The sequence below is a fragment of the Maylandia zebra genome, linkage group LG20 (assembly GCF_041146795.1).
Source record: "Maylandia zebra isolate NMK-2024a linkage group LG20, Mzebra_GT3a, whole genome shotgun sequence".
In the NCBI taxonomy this organism is placed as follows: Eukaryota; Metazoa; Chordata; class Actinopteri; order Cichliformes; family Cichlidae; genus Maylandia; species Maylandia zebra.
In genome coordinates this window covers 27,422,068-27,448,614 of record NC_135186.1, presented here as the reverse complement: position 1 = coordinate 27,448,614, position 26,547 = coordinate 27,422,068, and the positions used below count along the sequence as shown (strand labels likewise).

Below are 26,547 nucleotides of genomic sequence, written 5' to 3'. Positions count from 1 at the left end.
CTTTTTTGACCTACCAAAACTTTTAAAGAAGTGCTATTTACATTGTTTGCAGTCTTTATGCTAGTCTAGGTAGGTTTATATATACTCATTTTCATTATCTATAACTGTGCATATTTTATTTATTTATTTATTTCAGCCAAGCCACTTCTTCAGAGCAGTCATAGTGGGTAAATCCTTACGTTTAGCAGTCTTACTGCCTGCGTATGTTCCCTTTTTAACTGTTATTAGATGCGGCCTATCTGCAGTGCTGCAGAAGCCCTCTGCTCCGTCACATTTCCTCTGCACAACCTTACATGCAGATTGGGTCACTGTCTCTGTGACAGAATGATTAATCGACCTATCAGGGGACAGGGAAAGGGGATGTGCTGAGGGGGAGAGGGAGAATGTATGGCAACTGGCTGTAAATGATCCCCGCAGCTCCTCACTCAGCATTCAAACCCTGGCATCCGCCCCCCACCCCCTCTTTTTTCAAGGATCCCTCCTGATAATAGCTGAATCACATTCAGCTGCAGGTGAGAATAAGCATTGTTTTATCTACCCAAGCAGGTTTGTAAATGAGGCCCTCTGGACCACCCTTTGGATCAGTGCACAATGCGATAGATGAGAAAGAGGCTCTTCTTTAATTCTCTTTAGTGAGATGATCTGCAAAACACCTTTTTTTTAACATCCTTATCTCAGTCAGTGCGTTCACATCATCAGCAGGATTTCCATCATTTTGTTGACATAAAAGTGTAAGTGCCCTGCTGACCTCGCTGATGGATGGTCATACTTTTTTCTGTAGATGCTTGTGTTGTTTATGTTTGCAGTCAGAGTATTCGTGCAGCCCTGAAGCTGTACACAGAGTCCTAGTGTCTCTGTAAATATCCTGTCCTAGATGACCGCAGTTTCACTGACTGTATAGCAGATCAGTCACTGAGTGAGTATGTAAATGTCAATCAATCTGCTCTTTGTCGGTGCAGATTTGGTGTAATGTTTACAGCGTTACTGTCCACTTTTAAAAGTGTTTTTCTTTTTTGTTATAAAAATGTCAGATTTAAATTTTGTATGCTTTGCCATCACTTTTTTAACAGCAGCTTTTCTAACACCACTTCCATCATGTGCCACATTAACACAAATAAGGAGACATAAACACCTTATATGAGAGCTGTTTAACACTGACGTTTGAGCCATGTTGGGGGAGTTCATTGTTCAATTCGCTGTTAAATAAAATATAGCATCTGACAGACACTTGGCATACTCATTTATTGTGGCTAGCAGTTTGAAGGCTGTTGGTCATAAACTGAGGAATCTGGCTCTGAAGCATATTTTACACTGCATGCTGTGTTTTTGGATTTGCAAGTGCTTTTGTCAGACTGTTGGCTGTCTACCATGCAATTGCAAAACAGGGAGTGCTTTAAAACTCCAGTAGGCTACCTTGCAGAAATCTGCCTCTGCCATACAATTAGCAGTTATCTGACTCTGCATGCCTGGTGAAATCGTGGACTTTATATGTGATGAACCAGAGATGCAGTAACATGAAAGACTTTACAAGATATACCCATGGAGCCCTGCTAAACTTGTTGTTACAAGTACTGTAGAGCAATACAGGAAACTCTATTGCTAATACTGTAATCCAGTGGCAGTGTAATTGTGTTTTTGCATATACAAATGAATATACACTCACTGCCCACTTTGTTAGGGGCACCTAACTCATTTGCATAAACATCTAATCGACCAACCACAAGGCAGCAACTCAGTGCATTTAGGCATGTAGACATGGCCGGGACCACTTGCTGAAGTTTAAACCAAGATTCAGAATGGGGAAGAAAGGTGATTAAAGTGACTTTGGACATGGCGTGTCTTGTAGATGGATGATTCAGAGTATTTCAGAAAATGCTGATCTACTGGATTTTTCCCTTACCATCTCTAAGGTTGACAGAGAATACCAAAAAAGAGAAACTATCCTGTGAGCAGGAGACCACAGTGGGTGCCATACCAGTTAACTAAGAACTGGAAACTGAGGCTCCAATTTTCACAATGTTGCCTGGCTTGATAAGTATTGATTTCTGCTCCAACATTTGAATGGTAGGGTCAGAAATTGGCATAGACAACATTAACACATCGATCTACTCTGCTCTGTATCCATGTTCAGGCTGATGGTGAGGTAAAGGTGTGGTGGAACTTTGGGCCCCTCAGTACCAGTTGAAATTCCTTTTAATGCCACAGCCTATATAATTGTCATTGCTGACCATGTCCATCCCTTTGTAACCACAGTGTACCCATCTCTAATGAATGTATCCAGCAGGGTAAGATGTCATGTCACAAAAATCATCTCAAACTGGTTTCTTGAACATAAATGGGAAATTTCCATAATAGATGTCCAGCTGAAAATTAGCAGCAAATGTGTGATGCCATCATATGTGGACCAATATGGACCAACATCTCCAAGAAATATTTACAACATTCCTTGAATGTCCTTGTTGAATCTATGCTATGAAAAATTAGGGCTGGTATGACCCATGGGTCAGAATATAGTTCTAGCAAACTGTATCTAATAAAGTGACTTGTGAGTGTCTAATCTATCCATGAATAATATTACATTAATATATTACATGAATACTTAAAATATAAATAGTGCCTTCAGAAAGGGTTCCAATCCAGTTCTAGTAAGGTAAACCTAATAAAGTGACATGTGAGTTGCAATCTTAGATTTTGTCCACACTGTGTCTTTGCTGGTAAATAACACGCAAGGCAACTATCAGTATCCTCACTGTAATCCTATTAAAACTTGGCCAAAATGAGCCCATTATGACTATAGGAGCCCTGAGTCCATTTCAGCAGGGGTGAATTACCATAAAGTAGCAAGAGTTCAGGAACAAAGCTGCACATTATCTCTAATTGAAAGAACTCCACCATCTCAGCTCAGCTTTCCAACTACAGTGCTGTTCTGTCTGATGGATCTAATAAAATACAATGCTCCTTATTCTCTTAATGTTCCAGTCCACATTTTCAGCTGAAATCCAGCCTAGAGAGTCAGAGGTCAGCTGTGACTCAGTGCTAGCTGAGCCAGTATTCTCTTCGTCCAGTGTCTTCAAGTGTGTTTATCATGAATTCGAGATTTGCGTGATGCCTTTGAACAATTACCCTTTAAACGATATCCTCAATATCTAACGCAACTTGGCTCAAACCTAAAATAGCTCATTGGGATTCAGATGAAAGAGTCACTCAGCATGAAGCGCAAAAGTACAAAATTAGAGCACACCCATACATGCAACTTATCACAAAGGGATAGTCTGTGAAAGAAATACTATTTTGCATGAGGGTCAGTTCTGCAAAATTTAAGGGTCTGTCTAGTATGAAAGGCTTTGCATGTATGTAGCTTCTTGTATAAACAATCACATTATGAAGGCTTATAGGGCTATGAAGCAGCATGGGATGCACAGCTAGTTCAGTATGAGGCCAAGCACTTCACCCAGACAGAAGCCATAATGTCACAGATGGTAGGAGCCTCGGTGGGGGTTGAATGATTTCACTGGGGTCAGAGTAATTCAGATTGCTTTGTATCTTTTAGGGCCCTGGTCGTCTGGTGGCCAATGACATCCAAGCACCCTTTACTGTCCTTTCTCTTTGTATCTTTTCAAAGTGCTTTACTGTATTCAATACTTAATTTGCCGCCCCACTGATCCTGACTGTTGCCCCAGGCTGCAGTCACATGACCCTGGGACCAGTTTTCTTTTCATTTGTAGAAGCCATTTTGAAAGTAGATGTTATGATGTTTCTGGGGTTTAAAGCCATGCGCTGCATTTGAATTCAAGTCTGGATGGATCTATAATTTTGCTGCACACACACAGATATACTTTGGCCACTATTGGACAGCTGTGTGAAAGGCTATAGAGGCAAAGCGTCAGCGCAGAGGGAAAACAGACCTGGCTCTTTGGCTGCAGATTGTTAATTAATTGCTACTCAGGCTGCCCTGTTGTTGTGCAGTGAAACAGCTGCGTGACTTTAGCTTACTCTCCTTAGGTTGTTTTTTCGGAGATCTGACCTGGTTGCTAATAAGCCCTTACTAAACACAGTCGCCGTGCTTGCAGTTGGCTTATCTGCAGCCTGGGGTTTCCCATCGCTGGAGAGGATGTCACAATGGTCAAAATGTCATGCACATGACCTCAGATAGGGGCACAGAATTTCTTAGTCATGTTTCTTAGTGATGTTTTTTTTTTTTTTATGTTTGCACGAGGACACACTGATTGTATCATTAGGATTTGACAGGTGCAGGGTAATAATAGTGATAAGCCTGGAGACGTATTGGACTGTTTCTAAGTGACTCATATTTTCCTCTAATGATGATGAAGACAACATATGATGTGGTAAACCATTAGTGTGCCTTGAGTATTTTTTGTTAAATATCACCTACTAATCTTATTTATTTTACAGCATAAAACACATGCAGTTCGTGCTCTTAAATATGATGCAAAGGTTAGGACACCAAATGCAACAAGATGCATATTAATTTCTGCAACTAAAGGATTGAAGTAGTTATTTAATGCATTTGAAAAGATGAATGCATTTAAAAAAGTCTTTAATTTGTTTACTAATGAAAGAAACAACCTTTGGCATTTCCAGTGATTGTTAGTTAAATTAAAACCACCTGCCTTCACCTTTATTTTATCCCACCTTTTACTGAAAGACAAATATTTAACCTTTGCGTACCACTTACAAGTGCTGTGCTTGTACTTGGCGTTAATATACCAAGTCTGTTTGCATGGGAAAGCTAAATATGCTTGATCTCAATCCAACTCTGAGCAGTGTGTTTCGTGATAAGGGAAGGATCATGCCCATAGCTGTGCTGCTGTGTGCCGTGCAGCTGAGCCATTTTGTTTTAACTAATTCTGATGACTCAAACTCTAACGAAATGAGACGCACATTGAAAGATGGAGCTTAAACCTCCCACAGAGTTCCAGTAGTCATGGTTTATATTAAATATATATTGGATGGAAAGGCTATTTATACCATCCAGGGTGGGCTTTCCTGGCCCTAACTGCTGCTGTTTCAGGGCCTGTTCAACTCTCAAACACTTAAACACATTTAGATCTGGAAGCTGCCCAGTACAAATACTGTCTGATGTACTGGTCACTGTACATTTCCGCTGAAGCAGATGGAGCTTAAGTGTGTTGCTCAAGGGCCTTTCAGTGATGATAATGAGCAAGGGGCAAGTGTTACTGTTACTTATCTTCAGGGTTTAATCTGTTGGTTCAGGGACTGAACTTCCCAGTCTGACTCCTAGTTTTCTTGCTTAGAACCTCTGCACAAGTGTGAAAATGTTGCGTTAATATGTTACATATATGCACTGTAGTGATTTATGATGGTAGATTACAGCAGATCTTTGTAGTTATCAGCTGCACTTCGACATGGCTCTTAGTAGTGTCAGCCTGGTGGGTAGTATACTACTTTGGTGCTGGCAGAAACATCTTGTAGCTCACATCGAGTGAGAAAACAGGAGATAGAAAGGTTAGGATGCCAATTATCAGTTCATTTCTTAAAAATTAAAAAATACATGAAAGGTGGATCCTTGAAAGGAGACAGATAAAAAAAAAGTTAGGCCAGGCTTATTTGAGCTGTTGTGGAGGCCTACACAAGCATACCCATAATATGTCAGCAACTCTTCCTGCCTACAGACTGCTGTGGAAAGAAACCCTGCAGCGAGAGCAGAAAGAAGAGGAGGCGTAACAGTTCCAACAACTATTTGATAGATTACTCTGAGGCTTGGTACAAATGTTTATCCTCCTTAATGGAAGAATTTTAATGACTTTGTGGATCCTTTGACTTTTCATTTATCAGTAAGATAAAGTTTTCACTTACCCAGTTAAAGTCTCCAAAATACACAAAATATTGTGCAGATATTCATCATTCCAGATGATGTATTATAATTACTTAGCTTTACTTCTAGTGCCACTTGAGGATTCACATTGGTGGCTTTGCATTTTTATTAAACAAAAATTAATTGTAACGACTTAGAAGACTTATTTATCTTCTGTAACTTTTTGGTTTTAGACTAAATACCTGCAAAACCGTCATACGTGATACCAATCACCCTGAGCACATGTTAGCCTGCTAGCGAATGTCTGCGAATGTCATAGCTGCTAGCATGACAGCATACTGATGCAGCTATTAGCATGGCTGGTAACTCTTAGTCTTGTTTTTGTATGCTTAATTCCCCATTAAGAAATGTTCCTTTATTTAGATAGCGAGGCATTGTGGATCATTATTGTTGCAAGTTATTTCAGGATATGCATATTTAGATCTAGTCAGAGAAAAGGAACAAGCACCTTGCAAGGTCAATTTGCTTGGATGTCTGATATGACCTGTTTTTTATTCAGAAGATTAAGTTTTCTACCCCTGAGACTGTGTGTATTTGGTATTTAGTGCAGCCTCCACAAGGAGATATTTTTCTCAAATCTTAGTTTTGTTAAAAGGCATTGTCTGGTGTTTGCTGGCATTCTTTAAAATAAAAATGGTTTATTTATCTGATTTTATTGGAGCGAGTAGTAAGGGCTTAGCTAGCTGTAAAACAGGGCTAATGTCTGTCATAAAACAAGTCTGTGTCCCCTATGTTCGTCCTCAGTGTGGAGGAGATAAAATTCTTGTACACATAACCATGAAAAGTAATTTGATTGGTCTGGCTTGATCAAATGTGAGGGACAAAAAGGAAAAACTGCCCATAAACCTCAGATGTAAGTGGATATCTTTAACAGCGCTACAATATCTACTGTAATGCATAATACAGTGGAGAGTGGAGACAGTGAGGCTTGTGATTGCTGTTTCATTGAACAGCCCACTCATTTTTAAATGTGTGATGGATGAAAGCATTCCTCAGTAATTTTCTCAATAACTGACAATGTTTGTGTAATTGTTCAATTCCCCATCTATGTATATATTCACAAGATGTTCATCACTGGTAACATCAGTCTGCATAACAGCAGCACAAGTTATTTTACATAATATATTTTGGGATGTATAAAGTGGTCCTGGCCCCTGAATAATATAAGCTTATCCTTTCCGCTGTCAGCCTCAATTTGAATAATTTATATGTAGCAATAAATAGAAGCAGAATCTCTGGCACCATCCTGGAGAATTGGCACTTGAGAAATAGGAAATTCCTTCTTTTTCCCCATATCACCATGACTTTAATGAAATCAGCAGCAGAAGTCTGCTCTTGTTATGCTTGTCTTCTCGTTCTGCTTTCTGAATCAAGGTCTTGCCCAATCACTCATCGCTCTGTCGGCAGGCTGATTTCAGCTGCACTTGTCACTCTGTGATTTCTGGAACAGATAAGAGCTCTGATTGAACATTTGTTTGGCCTCTGGAAACACCACAGGAGAATGGCTAGTAGTAGTTCATTTTGTTTCTGTGTGTGGTTAAACATCTCTCCTGGTCAGGCACAGCTGGCGCACATATGGAAGCAACATCAGACTAGAAATAGCGTTAGTGCCTTGATCAAGTAAAGTCTTTGCAAATCAGAATTTTATGAAATAGGTTAAAATGGATCTCTTATGATTTTACTGTCATGTATACTTCTACAGCAGCAAATGCCTTTAGTACCCATGACCAGAGTTTCACATAATAAAGTCAACCTATGTACAAATAATGGTTGGGAGCCAAAGATTCAGGCTCATCTACACACTTTGTTTTAGTTTTTGTCTACTCTTAGCTCTTCATGATGTAATAAAGTTTGCATATCCCTTATACAGTAATATAAGGCAAACAAATGCTGTGAGCAATAAACGGCCCTGTTAGCCACAGGTCAAATACTTCATTTGTGAGGGGCAGCCAATTAAAAGATACAGTGGCTTGTTTCAGACAGTGGATGAACTGGCTGACTGCAAGATAAATAAAGAGAATGTCTAAAAAAATTGAGTTGGAAATAGCACAAAAGCAAAAAAATAAAAATAAAATAAAAATTCCATACTATTCACCTAATGGTTGTTAAGTTATATAATTGTTGGTGAGCTCGTCATGAACAAAGTTGAAATGAAATCACAGAGCCTTACCCAAGGTTCTCTGGGAACCCAAAGATCTCCTTTCTCAGCTTATATTAGAGGAAGCCTATCCCAGCTACCATAGAGCGAGAGGGGTATATCCTGGACAGGTCGCCAATCGGACACGGGGCCCTCTCCAGACATTTGAAAAGAAAAGTCAGATTTAAAATATTCACTTTGGCATATGTTACACAAACACAGAAACACACACACAGACAAACATGCACACAGATCAGCTTCTCATTTCCCCAGTTGAAACATCTTAAGTCTATATACATGCAAATATTGTTCATTTCAGAGGTTTAACTTCTGGACACCAGACACTCTCTACTCACTGTGTGCACTCGGGAGATTTCAAGTTTCGCATTTGATTTGTCAGCATTGCATAGTATATCAAAACTGGCTTCTAAGCGACTGTCACAAAACTATTTTGTAAATATAATTTTCTCCTTCTGGTTGGATTCAGCAGATGGATTTTAAAGCAGCCTCTGCACATACTACTACATATATATTTAACTGGAGGCATGAGAGAGAGAGAGTTTGGAGCTAAATTGATCTCAGTGATACTTCAGCAGACGTAATAACATTTTTTTTGCTTTTTTGTAGGTATATTTCCTCAAAATAATCAGTAGCGTTGGGACTTACCAAGTATTAGAAATGTAAAAACCAAGATCCAACTGGTCCAACTTAATGCTACATAGAAGTTTATAAGTTCAAGTTCTGTGAATGAATCTTTTGTTTCTGTCATGACCTGTATTTAATTTGGTGATTTACATTTTTGGGGCTCAGTGGCTAACAAACACATTTTTATATGTCACAAAAGGGAGTAAATATCAAAACCATGAATCGAATACATCAGCTATCCCTCTCCTATACCTTTTGTATCATTTACACCAGTGGTCCCCAACCAGGCTGCAAGAGTTGAGGCCCAGGTGTGAAATTTATGGTTTTCAGGGTTTTTATTGTTTTTTATCGTCATTTTTTAATCGTTTTTATCGTTAACTCAGTTTCCCTGGGTCTTTTCCAGTGTGTTATGAATTAATCTTCCTTTTTTGGTACTGGTTTTATTTTGTTGTATTTATCCGCGACACCATATTGTCGGACATAAACCGGTCCGTAGCACAAAAATGGTTGGGAACCGCTGATTTAGACGACTTTCATAAGACAGCTCCATCCATATATCCATTTTATCTTTTAAGTCAAACAAAGTATTTCACTGTTTTAGCCTTTCTGATTGTTTTCTGGTAAATTAATGCTTTATTATAACTTGTGTGTTTTTGCATTTATTCATGTAGTTTTTTCTTTCAAACATCTTCAAAAAATGTGAAAATCAGCCAAATGACTCCACCCTTTAATGTCAAACTGTTAATACCCACCTGTGAATGTTGGCAGTGTAGTGACACACAGGTGGAATATATTATGCTGGTTGAGAACAAGTCATGAATGGTCTGGTCTCCCTACTAATAAACCCCTCCCCTTTTTTTTCACGGACAGTACGTGCAGCCTAAATGAAGTGGAACTTGTTCAGGCATCAGACAACGCCCATGGTCGCTGCTAAGCCAACGGGAGCCAGTGCCTTGACTGTGACTCCAGCGCCGGTCGCGTTAGTCTCGGCAGACAACTCCACCGAACCAGTGAGCAAGAATGATGCCTTTGACGAGATCAAAAACAAGTTCCTGAATGAAATCGACAAGATCCCACGTGAGTGCCACGCAAGCCCCAATCATCCGATCAGCCATCAGTTCCCATTGATACAACTCTAAGCAATGAATTTGGAATTAGATTTTCTCTTTTTGCTGCAGGCATTTGCAGGCCTTTAATGTCTTTATTCAGTATTGATCACTGGCTGCTCTTCCTAATGGCAGAGAAATCTAATTTTCACTAGATCTAATTGCTAACCTACCACCTTTTACTAAATATATTTGGCTCAGGACGTGACAGGAGGCTTAATGATTGGTCGGTCAAATGTCACAGTATTTACTTGTAGCTTTTCTGTGTGGGTTCATCTGTACACTGGTCTGTATATGCTCCTCAGTGCCATCATGGGCCATCATTGCCATCGCTGTGGTCGCCGCTTTACTCATTCTAACATGCTGCTTCTGCATCGTCAAGAAGTGCTGTTTCAAAAAGAAGAAGAACAAGAAGGGCAAGAAGGGGAAGGGTGACATGGGAATGAAGAACCTGAAAGGTGGAGAGGTATGTTCTGCCTCAGGAGGACGTTTCCTGCCTGATATAATTTATAATTGTACTGAATATAAAGCAAAGCTAACAACAAATGTCTTTAACCTATATATGACTATAATAATAGGCCTATTATATAAAGGCTTAGGGGTGTTGTGTTTGGCATTGTAATAAAATAATAACAAAAAGCATTTTTCCATATTTTGCTCAAGTAGCTTTAAAAATAATTTAGCCTGTTTGAATTGTGTTGGATTTTAGGCTAGATGAAAACAGAGATTCTTTACAATTTTGATGTTTTCTAACCCAGTTTTTCTCCACAGTTGTTAATTACATTCTTTATCCACCATGGTTAATGTTTTTTAATTTATTTGTTTCTCTTTCTTTTTTTCATTTAATGTATTTGTCATTAATGTTATTGTTGCTCTTTCTCTCACTTATGCTTTGGGACTTGAGTGGAAAATGACAAGACTTTAACACACAGAACAGCCATTGTTTTTCTCCTCGTCCTGAAAGAGTAATTATTTAAATTACTAGTTAGTACAATGGTGTTGTTTTGGGCCTATAATTATTATTTTTTCCACAAACATGATTGATAATTTGATGAGGTGCAGTAACATATCTAAAATTGATGTTATTTTAAAACTCCAATGGACTTGCTGCACAAGATATGATTGTGCTAATGAGGGGGCTTCTCCGTCTGTCATTTTCCTCAGTCCCTACAGTGTAGCTAACTACATTTGCTGTGATTACCCTTCTTTGGTGTCTGCTGTGAGTTCAATCTCTTCCTTTGTCTCTGCTCTCCTCCTTCCTGCTTTGTGTCTTATGTGTGCTCCGTGTATCTTGACTGTGGTGGACTTCTCTGCCTACGGTAGGTCTGATAGCACGCGGCACCCCTCTCTGGCCACTCTGTGTAAGCACAGACCAGGGCAGGGTGGGAGCGGTGGTGGGAGTGGGGTTGGGCTGGGCTGGGCTTGGAGGGGTTGGATTGCAGTGATGATGACAATGAGTGCTATGGCTTCCTTAGTTTTTGCAAGCTTAGGTGCTGTGGGTGCTTGAGGACTCCATGGGAGCGATTAAGCTGCTTCGCAAAACCCACTGAACTGATATGCCGCACTAAATGCTATGTCTTGTATATCCAGAGATTGCAATTTTGGCATAAAAAACAACAAAAAACAGAACAGACATCTGTTTAAGTTGTCTATGGTTTGAAATGAACATGAAACTCATCCTATGGTTGAGCCTTTGAATGATGAGTGCACTGAGCAGCTCACTAGAGATCACTAACATGCATGTGCAAGGGGTAAGCTGGATATTTGTCAAATATTAGCTGAAACTTTACCTCACTGAGAGCTTGGAGCATGTTTCCACTATTAGAGGCCTCTATTGTGTATCACGACCAAAAATACTGATGTCTTACAAATAATTCCTCTTCAAAGATTTGCTAACTTAGCTATAAAATAAATATGGTGTACCCCAGGTTGTGCAAACATGCTCCGAGTTCCACAGCAGATAAAGATGTTTGTACCCCTTGACAAAGACCAGCATATGCCCTTGCAGTAGGTACCATTGAATGGCCACAACTTGACTTGAGAGTAACTTTCCTGGATGACCCATGCTGCTGACATACTAGGTGACAGTCATTGATCCCCTCTCTCTCCCCGAAGCACTTGGGTGCCATTGAAGAGAAATGGTGGGCCAGAATGTTTGCCCACATCTTCAGTCAAATGCAAAAGCCTGATTTTAGTCGATCCAAACCTAATGCCGCACGAGTCAACCGGCTGCTTTAGTACACATTCTGCTTAATAAAAACTCAGTACTGAGCTTACATTTCAACCCATGGAGTTGAAAGGGCATTCATTCAGACGTACCATTTCTTTATCTTTGAACCCCCTCTGAAAGTTCGAGAGGAACTGCTAATTCTCAGCATGATCCCTCAGTGGATGTGTACATTTCACTCGAGACATTAATATAGATTTTTGGGGGCCTCGACGTTTAAATGAAACATCAACGCATAACCTTTACCACACTTAAGACATCACAAGATAAACCATTTACATTTACCATCAGAAATAATCTTGGATCCTGCATTGTGTGGCCTGGCATGCTTGAATGAAAAGCATTTACAACAATAAAGATACAAAATGCCACGTAGGACACTGTGTGAGAATGTGAGTGTATTTGGTTGTGCGTGTGTGTGTGTGTGTGTGTGTGTGTGTGTGTGTGTGTGTGTGTGTGTGTGTGTGTGTGTGTGTGTGTGTGTGCGTGTGTGTGGGAGATGGGTGAGTGGGGGTGTGAAGCATGCATGTAAGTCTGCATGTTCAACAGCATTTTCGGGCCGTTCTAGGTAAAATAAAATAAAAAACTCTAGAGCCAGGGTATGGAGTGTAATATTTTGAGGGAAAAATACTCTAAGTACGAGATTATGTCCATAATGTACAAAAAGATTTATTTTTTGGGTTAAAAACCCTCCACTTAGCTTCAGTTTGCAAGGTTGGGTCAATGCTCCTGCTCCTTCCGTACGTGCTGGCTGCAGTAGAGAAAATTAAATGAATTTTAGCGTCCGGATTAGAAACTTTTTAGATTAGAAATTTTGTCTCATAATCACAATAATATGATGTCTACACATATGTGGCGTGGTGAGGTCGCTCCAGCCTTGGAGAGCAGGGCGATGTGGTTCCCTGACAGGAACATTTTTTCCTGTTTAACATAAAAATTGAATCAACTTTACGACTTATAGTGCTGTGCAAAAGTCTTGAGCCACCTTTTTTTGAAAGTTGGGAAATAGGTGCATTGAGCTATTTTCAAACATCCATGATTCAGAAATTTCACAGTTTGATTCTTAAGAACTTGACTTTCAGATACGGTTGATCTGCGCTAGACTGTTTTTTTAGGCCTGCCACGTCTTCTTTTGTTCTCCACTTGTCCAGTTTCGTCACATTTCTAAAGGTCATACCACATACCATCCATCCATCCATTCTCTTCCACTTATCCTTGTCAGGGTTGCGGGGGGGCTTTAGCCTATCCCAGCTGTCTTAGGGCGAGAGGGAGGGTACACGCTGGACAGGTCGTCAGTCTGCCACAGGCATAATGCTACATACCATCCTGATATATTCCAAGTTTTTGGATAATAGCTTTTTGGGTATAACCTGTTGGTGCAAAATGCTATTTTATGCCTATGAAACTGTTATGTTTTTTGTAGACTCAACTTAAGAAATAGATGTTGCAACTTCCTCCTTGTAACAAAGTCCCTAAAGATACAAGACAAAATTGGTTCTTTGTTAAGTTGTCTGTTATGTGTAGACACAACACTGGTTCATTCCTTGTGTTAAGTGTATTTCTTATGCTTAAATGATTCATACTTCAGTGTTAAATAGCTTAATAAACAAAAAAGAAAACAGTCCTCTGAAAATGATCAGGTTTAAAGACTGGACTGGCAGCAATTATCCAAAGAAAAACTTTGCAAGGCTCTCAGAATGCCTGGGAAATTATTGCTCAAGACCACTTTAAAGATTACAAGAAACACTGACTCCTTGGAAGTAAAATATAAAGAAATGAGGGATGGCTCAAGTGTTTTGCACAGTTCTACAAATCACAGAATTTTCTCCCAATTCTCAAGTTATCATGTACCCCTTAGAATGGTCCTAACATGCCGCTGTATGCATCTAAGGACGTGCGTGCGTGTGGGTATGGTGGGGTTCAGTATGCTGTGCAGCGAGTGTGCGCGGTAGTGCATTATCTGTGTGGATGCCCTGTTCCTTTTCCAGATCAGTAAGTAGCTGGATCTCACGAAGACGTCAGTGTTTTTTCAGGAGGGGAGCCGTAGAAAAGGAGGCCACGCTGAGAGATTACCCAGTATCTTATAGCAAAATGAAAGTTTACTTTAAGATTCATATCTTAGCAAATTGCTCTTGCTAGATTAGTCGTGACCGCCTCTAAAGATATGGGACCCTGAAGAGTCACTGGGTGTAATGTAAAAGCAAGATGCACGATAACAGAAGATTTGAATTATCTTCTTCATCATGCCCTGATTATCTCAGGAGCAGTTAAATGTCAGTAAGCTGCTGAATGTTGTTCTGGCGTGTGATTAAGTGGGACAATAATTTGCATCAGCTCGAAAATCTGGACTCTGGAATAAATTATGAAATCTTTCAATCATTCACTTAGTTACAGCAGTCAGCCCAGAGTACAGTAATTGAAGCAAAGTCATAACAACAATATCAATGTAAACACATTAATGGGATTTAAGGTTGTCAGGAGGAGATAGATGCCAGACATTAATATAGTCTGGCTTACAGTAAACTGATTGCCAGACTGCCAATATCACCGCGGTTTGAGCAAGTTTGAGAGCTTTTCAAGAAGTGTCAGTAAGTACTGCGTCAGTGCTTTGATCAAATCACATCTACGCCTGATAGCGCTGTCCTTCACATTCACTCAGTGAGGACACTCAGCCTCTGTTGGAAACACTGTACACGGAGCCAACTAAATAGCAAGGACACCTAGCACTGCAATGCAATAATGCAGCAGCTCTGTAATAAATGTTAACTTGTTTTTGAAAAGCATCCCATGATATCCTTTAACGTGCTTGCTTTTGACATTGGCTCTTCGTTGCTGATACAGCGTTACTCTGTGTGGGATACGCCATCACAATTTTTCAGACTTTTTAAACAACTTAACATGACTCATTTGAAATGAGTCATGTTTGGGATTTGTGCAGCTACCTGTGTGATGCTGTTCCTTCAAAGTAAAAGTCCTCTTCCCTGCTCTGTTTCTGTTTTTTTGTCCACTCCTTGTAATATCACTATTACTGGTAGCTACACAAGTGAGTCATATTAATTTGAGATTTTACAGTGACTTTAAGAAGTGAAATTGAGACCTTCCAAGGGTTTAGCAGAGCTGTTGTACTAGATTGCATTGCAATGTAAGTTGTTCCTGTTTTTTTCGTTCACTCCTTTTCTATTTGCTTTTATTCTGTTGTTTCTCTCCTTAATCTCAATCTCTCTCTGCCCCTCTTTCTCAGTCTTTTACGTAACATACACTTCTATTGAAACAACACTTGTACAACAGTTTGTAGTTCCCTGCCTTTGATTTATGCAGATTTAAAAGACTCGTAGCGCCCATGAAAACAAAAAAAAAAGAAAAACAGCAAATGGTGTCACCCAAGAAATAGTGAAATCAAGTCAGGTTGCAACCGTGGTCATCGATGAGCAGATTGCACTAGTAACACGGGGGTAAGTGGCAGGTAGGTGCTGTGACTAACCCGACTGCTGATACCCAAGGTTTGGTGTTCAGCACAGATGGCTCCGCTGAACCGTCATCTCACTCCTTTTTCTGCCACCGTCCCCCCTTCTGTCATTGCAGAAACCGCAGGATGACGATGATGAAGAAGATGATGTGGAACCTGGACTGACTGGGGATGAAAAAGAAGAGGAAGTGAAGGAGAAGGAAAAGTTAGGGAAGCTGCAGTACTCAATTGATTATGACTTCCAAGAGAACAAGGCAAGTGCTTGAGTAGTTTATTTGACATTTTCTTGTCAAAATGAACTCAAAGCAGACCCTGTGAGTAGTTACTAATGTGTGAAGCATCACATGCTAAATGTTCTTTTTAGCACATCTTCTGGTGTAGTAGTTCTTAGTTGATTTGCCAAAATAAAAATGAAACCAAAATTGGGTTTTTAGTTTTAGTTCAACCTTTCCTGCCTTAACTGCATAACTTCTTATTCCCTAGTTGACTGTGGGAATCCTGCAAGCCGCTGATCTCCTCTCCATGGACAGCGGTGGCACCTCAGATCCCTACGTGAAAGTCTTTGTCCTCCCAGACAAGAAGAAAAAGTTTGACACAAAGGTTCACAAGAAAACACTGAATCCTGTATTCAATGAGACCTTTACCTTTAAGGTAAGTTACTAGCAAAAGCTAAATGGCCTTTATTAATTACTTAGTAAAACAACATGAATGTCAAGTCATTTGATGTGTGGACAGGTCCTGATAAGAGTCAGCTTCTCCTCTAATTTCCCTCTTCTGTCCTCTAGAGCTGAGCAGGTACTATGTTTCTTCTTTCTTTTCAACAGTGATGAAAAACAGCAGACACACTGAAGGTGTCTGACAAGGAGAATATGGTAGAGAATCAAATTAAAGGAGAGGGCCACCTCTGGTGCACTTTGCGTGCTGAAAACAACTCAGCTTTACTTTGTCAAAGTCAGGGACAGGCAGCTGTGCTGAAGCAGCATGTTATGAAGCTAGACAATTCTGAGCTCCAGGCCAGGGGCAACAGCCAATACTGGTCTGATCTAGATTTATCTGATCTTTATACATCAAGTATCTTTTGTCATAAACCGTTAGAAATGTGTGCTCATTGCTACCGGTTGAATTAAACTTAAATTAGTAAAATAGGTAAATGGGTTGTTATCTTTCAGATACCATTCCAAGAGATGGGAGGAAAGACTCTGGTAATGTCCGTTTATGACTTTGATCGCTTCTCTAAGCATGACGTCATTGGAGAGATTAAAATACCCATGAACACCCTTGACTTGGCAAAGCCAATTGAGGAGTGGAGAGACCTGGACAGTGCAGATCAAGAAGAGGTAAGAAGAGTGTTACTACCTCTATCACACTGCTGATATCACTCTTTAAAAACCTGCTGTATGTCCATACAGGTGCCTATTTAAAAGGCTATTCTAAGAAAGCTCTTTAATAAAAGTCCACTTTAAGCATAAATTAAAACAAAATACTTTTTTCCCTCTGGGATTCTTGTGCAGCTCATTCAAGAGTTTGGTCTTTCCCTTTTTGTTCTCCTTCAACCAGTATAGCATAGCTACAATTTCATTTCTGTATTTCTTCCTATGTCTCAGCAGTAATGTATGCTGTGACGCTACAGAGCTTCTTTTCCACTGGAATTATTTCTTGCTGATATGTTATTAACTTTGGATACATCAGCTATATAGATAGTATTAAAAATAAAGTAATGGCAGCAGGAATTATTGTTAATGAATATGCTTACTTAAAATGTTATATAAATGACACCGTTTCTGTATTTGTGCAAAGAAAAGGTTCTGCTTCAGATCTGCTTTAACTTTCTCTCCTCCTGCCTCGTCCTCACAGCCGGAGAAGCTGGGTGACATTTGCATCTCCCTGCGTTATGTCCCCACTGCCGGCAAACTCACCATCTGTATTCTGGAGGCCAAGAACCTCAAGAAAATGGATGTGGGTGGATTGTCAGGTGGGCTCCTCTATATATATATTTATTTATTTATATATACATATATGTACTGTACTAAGCTTAAATATTTTATTCCTTATTAATTTCTTTGGAGCAAAGAGACATTTAGGTGTAGCAAACTGCATTGTGCGGAGGAGAAAGCATGTGAGCACAGCCATTAGGTCGGTTCTGCTCTGCTCACGTGCTGATGCTGCAGTAGTCACCATGCAGCAACCCTCACGTCTTCTGGGTTCAGCGTTGGCCCCATCTGTTGGTGCATTAAAGCAGTGCGACTAAAGCGTGCATGTGCGAGGGATTTCTGTCAGCCTCTATCGTGATTTTCCTCTGTTTTTGTTTTCAGATCCATATGTGAAAATCAACCTTTTGCAGAATGGAAAGAGGCTGAAGAAGAAGAAGACGACAGTGAAAAAGAACACTTTGAATCCTTATTACAATGAGTCATTCAGCTTTGAGATCCCTCTTGAGCAAATGCAGGTAAGGATGCGGAATAGTCCTGTCAAATCTTTAACGTTTAGTAGGTGCAGAAAGAGTAACATTGCCAGGGGCGTAATTTCCAGGGGGGTTAGGGGGGTTATGACCCCCCCAATATTTAGACCCAACCAATGTAACCCCCCCAATAAAATTATGAATTATCTTGCATAAAAAGGCTGTTGATTTTCTTTACTCATTTCAGGTATTACCAGCAAAATAGTTGCATGTTTAATCATCTGGGAATTTACCCAGGGATCTGGGAATTTACCCCACCCCCACCCCATCAATGTTCAGCACAAAGTTACGCCAATGAACACTGCATCCTGTCAACACATGCTGTTTAACGAGCGTTATATAAATGTTGTCTATCAAGTAATCTGTGATCAAGCATACCACGAACGACTGTGTGGCAGTTATATTTATATGAAATTGTCACTATCCCAAATTGTCTTTTATTTTATGAGAACATGATGTGGTATTTTCCAGTTAAGTGAGTATGTAAATCCACCTGTGTACACAGGCTTTCTAATTTTCAGGTCTTTCATGAAATTTATGATGGTACTTGTAGTTGTGAAGTAGAGTACACAAGAAGTGGGATCGGTGTGATGATTAGTGAGCTTTGGAGGTACTAGACATCTTATATTTCATGTACAGACATAAGAGTGATTTCAATATTCTCATCTAACTTTATTCAAACAATGAAAACCACCACACTAACACCCATTTATTATCACTTGTGACCAAAGGGACCACTGACCATGTAAACATATTTTTATCATGTGAAAAAGAAAGTTGTCATGTGACTCTATGATGAAAATGTTCTTTTCATGACTGTCACATGTTGCTGTGTGTTATAAAATAGAAGTTATATGTACTTTAGCACCAAAAACATTGTATATGATGACTTTCTGTGGTGTGTAGGACGCTATACACTAAGCATTGCTCATACTTTGCAGAAAGCATAAACACTCCCCAGGCTTCTGACACCAGTAACCAATTAAAATATCTTTCAGTAACGTCAGATTTCTACAGTCCACTTCAGATTTTGTAAACCTTTCTTCCTGCTCTCCCAGAAAATCCTAGCTGTGATCACAGTGCTGGATTACGACAAGATTGGCAAGAATGATGCCATTGGGAAGATCTTGGTAGGAAGCAAGTCCACAGGGGCTGGGCTGAAACACTGGTCCGACATGCTGGCCAACCCCCGTCGCCCCATTGCCCAGTGGCATCCACTGCAGCCAGAGGAAGAGGTGGATGCCGCTCTCGCAGCCCTGAATGCCAAGAAGTAAACCCACCTACACCATCTCCACACCTACCCACCCATGCATTTCCCATCATTTCCCAGTGTATATTCCAGACAAACACCCCAACTGCACATCTGCTCCCCTCTCCACATTTTTTTCCTTCTCCTCCTTCCTTCCCCACTGCCACCCTTCAAAAGATCCACTGATACCATTTGACATGAAGGGAGTAGTTTAAAAAAAGCATCATGTTATATAAAATCATGCCACTAAAAAAAGAAGATAAGTTACAGGATGGACAGATGCTCCGTTGATTTCCTTTAGATCTATTTTTGTATTGGGGTTGTGGTTCCATTATATTATAAGAATACATAGTAGAATATGAAGAAGGGTAAGAGTGCTATATGGGAATCTGGTCATAGAGGGGATAAAACATACAACATTCACTCATATTGTACTTCTTATCTTTTCCCTTTAGTGACACATGTTGCTTAGAATAGAGCTTAATAATAAAATGCTTTATACTGCCATATGATAGAGAAATAACACAAGCAGGTTCATTCCTTAGGTGTATTGTGCACCATGTTCCACACCTGCCAGTTATCATACTAGATGATTCTGTTAGTTTAAAGTACATTCCTAGAGGTGGGTAGCAAAGTAGGGATAGACACATATCCAGTTACCCACAAACACACTGCCGTTTTGATTAGTTACCCTTCCGCCCATCGTCTCAGGAAAACTGAGAGGAAAGTGAAACTCCATGCCTTTTTTTCTAAACGGGTTATTATTATTCTGATACTCAAGTAGACGAGAAAAATATTCAATTCAAGATCTTTTTGAGTGACCCAAGGCTCACGAGTAGTGTTAGTTTATCCTTAAAGTGGTGTGTCAGGGGAGAGGGAGGGAATAATGGATTTGGAGTAAAAAAGGGTATTTGTGTATATTTTTTTTTCCACCGTGCAAAAAGGCTGCATCTGTCATCGGAACAACAAGCGTGGAAATATCAGAGCAGGTACAACAAAGACTGATTCCAAGCACCAATGACATGATATTTACAAGGTGTCGATTACCGCCTGCAGTCTACCACCTCCCCTCCCAACGCCTCTGATTCTGTATCTCACTTGTTCAGTGCTACTGCCATTAGTCATGGACTTGACACAAGGGTTTTACTTCAAAGGAATCCCTATAACCGTCTTACAGTCATAAAGGAGACAAGCCTTCCAAGTAACAAAATAAGCAATTTTCAACTACCAGGGACGCCTTCCAGTTAGCAGTGTTGTTCTCTTCATTTCTTTCTTTCCCCTGTTTTTTTAATCTCTTTTTCCTTTTATCTCAGTTCCTTTTTTTCTATTTGACTTCAAACATTTTTGTTCCTTAAGCACTTTAAATCAAAATCTTACATTTAAGTACACTTAGAAACCAGAGCTTTAATCATTTACGTTAGTAGTTACTGCTAGCTGTAATAAAGAAAAACAAACAGACAGCAAGACAGTGATTGACTTTTTTTGTTGTTGTTGTTTTTGTTGCTTTTTTTTTTGCCTCGGCTTTTTGCGTATGCGTTTTAATTGTTTGGATATTATATTTCTCACTTGATTGCGAGGGTGTGGTCTGGAAGAAGGCACTGATCCATGTGTATTTTATACACAGCTTACCAAACTGTTGAATATAATTGCACTATCGGGTATTTTTCTGTTCTGTGGTAAAACTGTTCTTTGATCTGTGTAGTTTTTCTGTGATAAAATGTTGTGAGATTGAATTTTTTCTGTGGCACCATGTGGCATGCCAAACGGGTCTCCTCATATAAATGAACCTGATAATAACAGAGAGATCCTTCAGTTTAATGCGTTTCTTAACAGAATGTTTTAGGTCCAGTACAGAGAGCCAAAATGTCGTGTAAAAAAATAATTTAAAGTAAAAAGTCCTGCTGAAAATTAAAAATGCAGATATTTTAAATCCTTTTAGCTTATTTTGTCCAAATCTATAAACTGAACCAGGGCACATCTTAAAAATACTTTTTTTTAAGTTTCTGTGGTCTAAAAACTTCTACAGTCCTGGTCTCCTGCAGCTTGAATCATACATGAGATACCCACAGTCCTCAGCTTGACAAGCCCAACACAGATGTCTAAGAATGATATGATATTGTGCATATTTTGGCTATACAAGTTTGGCTCTCTATATTTGTATATTAATATTCTGTTCAAGAGAAATATTGGGAATGAACAAAGCCCAAACTCATCAGGTCTGAATAAAGCAGAAAAGGCTCCTGATATGTGTAGAGTGTTTGGACCCCAATAAACTTCCTTGCTGAGCTAGCTATGAATAAAATTTTTTTAAAAACATACAAAAAAAAGCAAATCCTGCTGTCTGAAAGCACCAACGGCAAAAGCTACCCATTAACTGCGTGCAATATAAGTCAATGTAAAGTAAATGCGGTCGGCTTTTTAGACATTACCACAGCTTTTTGGGAATTTAATGAATGTTGGAAATCATAGGTTTTTCTTTCAAACTTTGACAGGAGTTGAGTTTTTCACGTCCCATCATTCTTTTCTTCAGTTAACGAAAACAACACTAAAGAAAAGGCAACACGGAAGCAATCAAGCAACCCATTGGTGTGTAGTTTTGCCTATATACATAGTTCATACACGTTGATACTGCATGTTTATACAAAATACTGTACATAAGAGCATGTTTTAGAGACGAAGCAAAAATATCTCGTGTACGTAAATGGGTGTCATTTGTCATTTTAATAACACGACGAAGGGAAAAAAGATGCACTGTATATTTTCTAAAATGAAACAAATGTGTATTTATTTTCCATGAGGGTCACTGGAGAGAATGTCATACAGATATTAGAATAATATTACTAATAAGATCCTTTCCACGCCTGAAATTCTTAAGCAAGTGTGTCGTCCAGTACTGTGTGTGAGTTCATGTAGGATGAAAATGTAGCCGCATGCTTGCTATCTAATTCTGTATGATCAGAATTTTTATTTTTATTTTTATCTGCCATCTGTTTTGTTTCAGCACCTTTCTGAAGGCCAATATTTGACACATTTCTGAATTTTAATTGCTATTGCTTTTTTTTTTTTATTTCAAAAAATGTATTTAGGGTTTTTAATGTTTGGGAAAGGGGATCTCCAAGTCTAAGATATAAGCAGTTTCTAATAGCAGATTTGACGCAGTGTGATTCTGAAATAACTTATTAGAAAAGGCTGAATAAATGTGCAATTTGTAGGTGGATTGTAGGAGTCAGTTTTCTGCCAGCACTGACCAAGAAAGATGTCTGTTGGATCATATCTTTATAGAAAATACATTTCCTGGGGCCAAAAGACAAATAGTTCCATTCCAGTGAACGCGAATGACTTGGAATCCCTTTTTGTCTCTTCTTTACTTGGAAGTTTTTACTTTTTTCTTCTATTTAAATGACCTGAAATACTTCACGGCTGTGTCTCTTTTGCTGTGTTTATTATACAATACGTGTACATGTATACAAGATAAACGAATAAGATAAAACTAAAGCCATAAAACTCAAGCACTAACTCTTTAGAGCTCAGCTGAGTAGCTAGAGTTTATTTATGAAGAAAAAAATCTGACATGTCTTCATTTTCCTTGGCCAGTGTTTCTCTTTTACATTCCTTTCAGAGGTCTTTGTTCATCAAGAGGGCAAAAATCCATTTAATGTATATGTGAGCATTGAGAACAGTTGTGAGTTTAGTAGAGTGAGTGTGTCTTTTTCTACTTTCGGAGCTGTTGATGTCCTTGTTTCATAGAGGTAGCTGATTTTCCAGTATTGTGATTAGCCTTGTTTTGATAGTATAAATAATAGATATGACATCACAATAGATTCTCAATAATAACGCTAAGAATTATATATATATATATATATATGTATATATATATACGAGAGCGTGTTCTATACTTGGGCCGAGTGCAATTTATGAACCAAACTGGGTCACTCTTCTAGTTTCTCTTCTTCCAGTTTAGCAGAGTTTAGAATGTACTGGTGACTACATGTACAATTAATAAGAAGTTACCCTTGTTTTTGTTGTTTTCTTTTTATTTCTTTTCATTTTTTTTATTTGAGCAAACTGCTCAAGCAACAAAAATGAGAGCAAAAGCTGAGAAACTTAATAGTGGAATCCAAGTTTTAAACCTGAATCCCTCCCATAGAACTATGCATAGAGTTATGATTTTCGCAGGCACATGGCAGAAAAAATCATTTTGATGTCATGCACGTAAAATTAAACGAAAGAAATAGTTTCACATTTTGGGAAATGACTTGCCAGTTTGCAGAGAGTTTGAAAAGACGACTGATTCCACAGTCCACACTAAAATATGAAGCTTGTGTTATTTAGTCATCCTGAAATCAGTTGTTGATGGAACAAAAAAACACTCCTCTAGTTTGTTTTATTCCTTTTTTTTCTTTTCTGTCTTTGAACATTTTAAACAGTGGTATTATGTGTTACTTTGTGAGCTTTAGTGGTGCTAGTAGGCATATTTTCTTACTTCGAGTGAGGCAACCTCTTTTTCCAGTCTTTGTGCTGAGCTTTATACTTAAAAAAGCAAAAAAAAAAAACAATGACACAGGGGTGGTGTCAGCCAATCAATAATAGGCAAGAGCATGAGCAAGTTTTCCAAGTGTGGAACTATTCCTTTAAGTTCACCTCAATCCTGCCAGATCTGTCAAACTGCCACACCTGTTCTGGTAACAATCTGCAGTGTGTTGTGTGACGCTACACATTGTCTAATGCAATATAGTTTTTACTCACTGTCCCGTTAACGCTATAGACTGTGACCAAATGATGCACTGAGAATAATTTAAACACAAAATTTCAGCGCATTTCTAAAAATACTGCCACTACCTGATTACGGTTGCCTTCACTCATCACCACTGTTTGAATCTGCAAAGCCACAATAACAGTACACGCAGAGCAGTGACAAACACTTCAGATGATGAGGCAAAGGTGATTACAGGTAAACCTATAGCACACTTTAGAGATATATTTTTGGGTTTTTTTTAGTACCTTTTACTGCTCGGGTCACTGCAGTCGCATGACCGCTGGACAAGTTCTATGGGGGACTGGTAGTTGTGTGTATTTGGGTATGTGGGAAAAAAAGACGAGGTGTATGCCCTTTAGCAGACACGGTGCAAAACCACAGCATTGGATTATACAATATACAGTACAGGTCTGCATGCATGGGACACATTACTCATTGTAAATGTGCATCTTTGTGCGTTTGACTGTAATGGTCAAACAACAGTCTTAGTTGTGTTTTGAACCTGGAAATGAATCTGTTCTCTTACTGGTTGTGGAACTGTGTAATATCTTTATGCACATCCGCATCTGAAGCTGTGTGCTCTTTCAGCTGTGCAGACAGCTGAAAGAGCACCGATCACACAGTTGTGGTTTGTTTGTTTTATTCGATTTTTCTGCAAACGCTGGGATTTAAAAAGGGAAACCATCCAAAGTTCAGCAGATCTTTTACCACCTTGTCAAAATGTGTCGAGGAGCCTCTCAGCGGGTAAAAACGCCACTTTGAAACATGATGTCTTGTCTCCTCTATTACTCGCTGTACTTCTCCTTTGTATTCTTGTGCATATGTGTAATCACTTCTTCTGCCATTTAATTTTTTGTGATGTATGCCTTTAATGTAGAATATAGAGATGTGCCACCAAACTGTCACATTTGCTTTCTCATTGCGTCTTTGTCTCGTTTACGTGTAACCAACCATGTACCGTCGGTTTCATGATGCTGAATAGGAAGCAAGCTCACTGATTTCTCCACTGAAGCTGCTTTTGCTGGGCGTAAAGAATGCCGGCCTTCATGTTTACAACATGGACATACTGTATACTGCCAAACATGCAGGAGCGTACCAAACTCCCCTCTTGAGCGCTTAGTCCTCCACCCCTCATCCCTGATGCAACTGTATTCTCAAGACTCTTCTTTTCCCTTTTTATTTTCACCTCTTTCTCTTCATCCTCTTTTAAAGCATCAGAGGACAGTCAGGTTGTGTCCTCTAGCCGTGTTTCTTCGTGTCTAGTGTCGTGGTGCGCGTGTTCATGTCAGTACTTGTGCCTACTGTGGATCGCATGCTTTAGCCCTTGACTGGACACAAACGTTGCTCACAAACTCCTCTTGACCCTTATGTGGACAAACGTTGGGGATCCTTATAAAGTTATCAAGGGAACCAAATAACTTATTACAAATTTATCATATGTGTTAACAGTTCTGTAAAAACAAATAGGAAATAAAGGCCTTTTAATTACCATGACTTGTTTGTGTTTAATACCCAGTTCCTCTTCCTCTGTTCGTTGTGTGTTAATGTCACAAAAACAAAACATTTTCATCCTTTTACCATTTATTAAGTAGAGTGAATTAAGTAATGTGTCTGTGTTAAGCCACCACTCAGAACATTTCAGACTGTTGAATATACAATCACTCGGTAAATCAGTATATCTACAGCACATGTAGAGAGAGCAGAATCATACTGTAGCTTATTTATAGTTCAATTAGTGGATGTGAGCAAACATAACACTGGTAATGTGGCATGGCTGGACTCCAAAACCATCACATGGTTTAAGGAATATAAGAAACACTGAGGACCTTGGTTAACTTAACCATTAAGTGAAAAAAAGACTGATACCAAAATCCTTGGTGTGTCTTTCACACCACGTACAGCACAGAAGGAGATTTCATGCAAATTAGTCTGAAATGCAGAGTTTATAAATCACGATGTATTAAACCCTATTTTAAAGCAAACTCACAATCTCTACACTTTGTTGCATTGTGGGTTTAGTTCTTAAATAACCATTAGAAGTAAGAAGTGCCTTCATACTGCAACTAATAAAAACATGACATCACTAATATTGAACTAGTAAATATAGCCTACAAAAATAACCAGATCAAAAACAGAAGCTTGGTAAAGTTCTGGTTTGTTAAAAGGCCTGCAGTACAGGCTTGCTCTGAAGCTAGGTGTGCCTTATAAATTGGCAACAAAGTCTTTGAACAACTGCAGACCTATTAAAATGGTGAGAAATCATTGCAGAATAAAAGAGCTGATAACAGTTTATATTTCACAGCGCTGCCTTTTGCTGATTTTTAAGGCCACCCAATTAATGTGAAGGCTCACAGAGCAATGATAACAAGGAAGTGCACAATTCTGGTGTTTGTATTTTAATCGCCTAATGACAGGAAGGCCAACGGGTCAGCTAAAAAAATAATCAGTGTACTCCTCTGAAACAAAACTGACTAGGCAAAATATAAAGATTAAAACTAACACATCCATAAATAAATAAATATATATCTATTAAAAAACAAAATATATACGGCATTTTCATTTGCACTCGGGGTGTCTCTCTCTTCAGGCATTCATTTGTTTTCAAAATGAGATACTAGCTCAATAAAAATATCCTCTTGGAAGAAC

The 26,547-nt window shown here is 39.1% G+C and overlaps 1 protein-coding gene across 5 annotated transcripts in view; it reads left to right on the top strand.

Annotated features, from left to right (window-relative positions):
• The window catches only part of LOC101470284 (synaptotagmin-2), a 66,597-nt gene extending 41,202 nt beyond the window's left edge, over nt 1-25,395 (top strand). For 4 of the 5 annotated variants that reach the window (XM_012917803.5, XM_076878583.1, XM_004546268.4 and 1 more), the window contains 8 exons: nt 9,510-9,716; nt 10,051-10,211; nt 15,555-15,692; nt 15,922-16,089; nt 16,608-16,775; nt 17,293-17,410; nt 17,751-17,884; nt 18,955-25,395. In XM_012917803.5, the coding sequence (XP_012773257.1) occupies nt 9,524-9,716; nt 10,051-10,211; nt 15,555-15,692; nt 15,922-16,089; nt 16,608-16,775; nt 17,293-17,410; nt 17,751-17,884; nt 18,955-19,170 (1,296 nt within the window). In that variant the 5' untranslated portion in view covers nt 9,510-9,523 and the 3' untranslated portion in view covers nt 19,171-25,395. The remainder of the gene's footprint in view (nt 1-9,509; nt 9,717-10,050; nt 10,212-15,554; nt 15,693-15,921; nt 16,090-16,607; nt 16,776-17,292; nt 17,411-17,750; nt 17,885-18,954) is intronic. The other variant, XM_012917806.3, reaches the window with a different exon arrangement.
• The last annotated feature ends 1,152 nt before the right edge of the window (nt 25,396-26,547 follow it).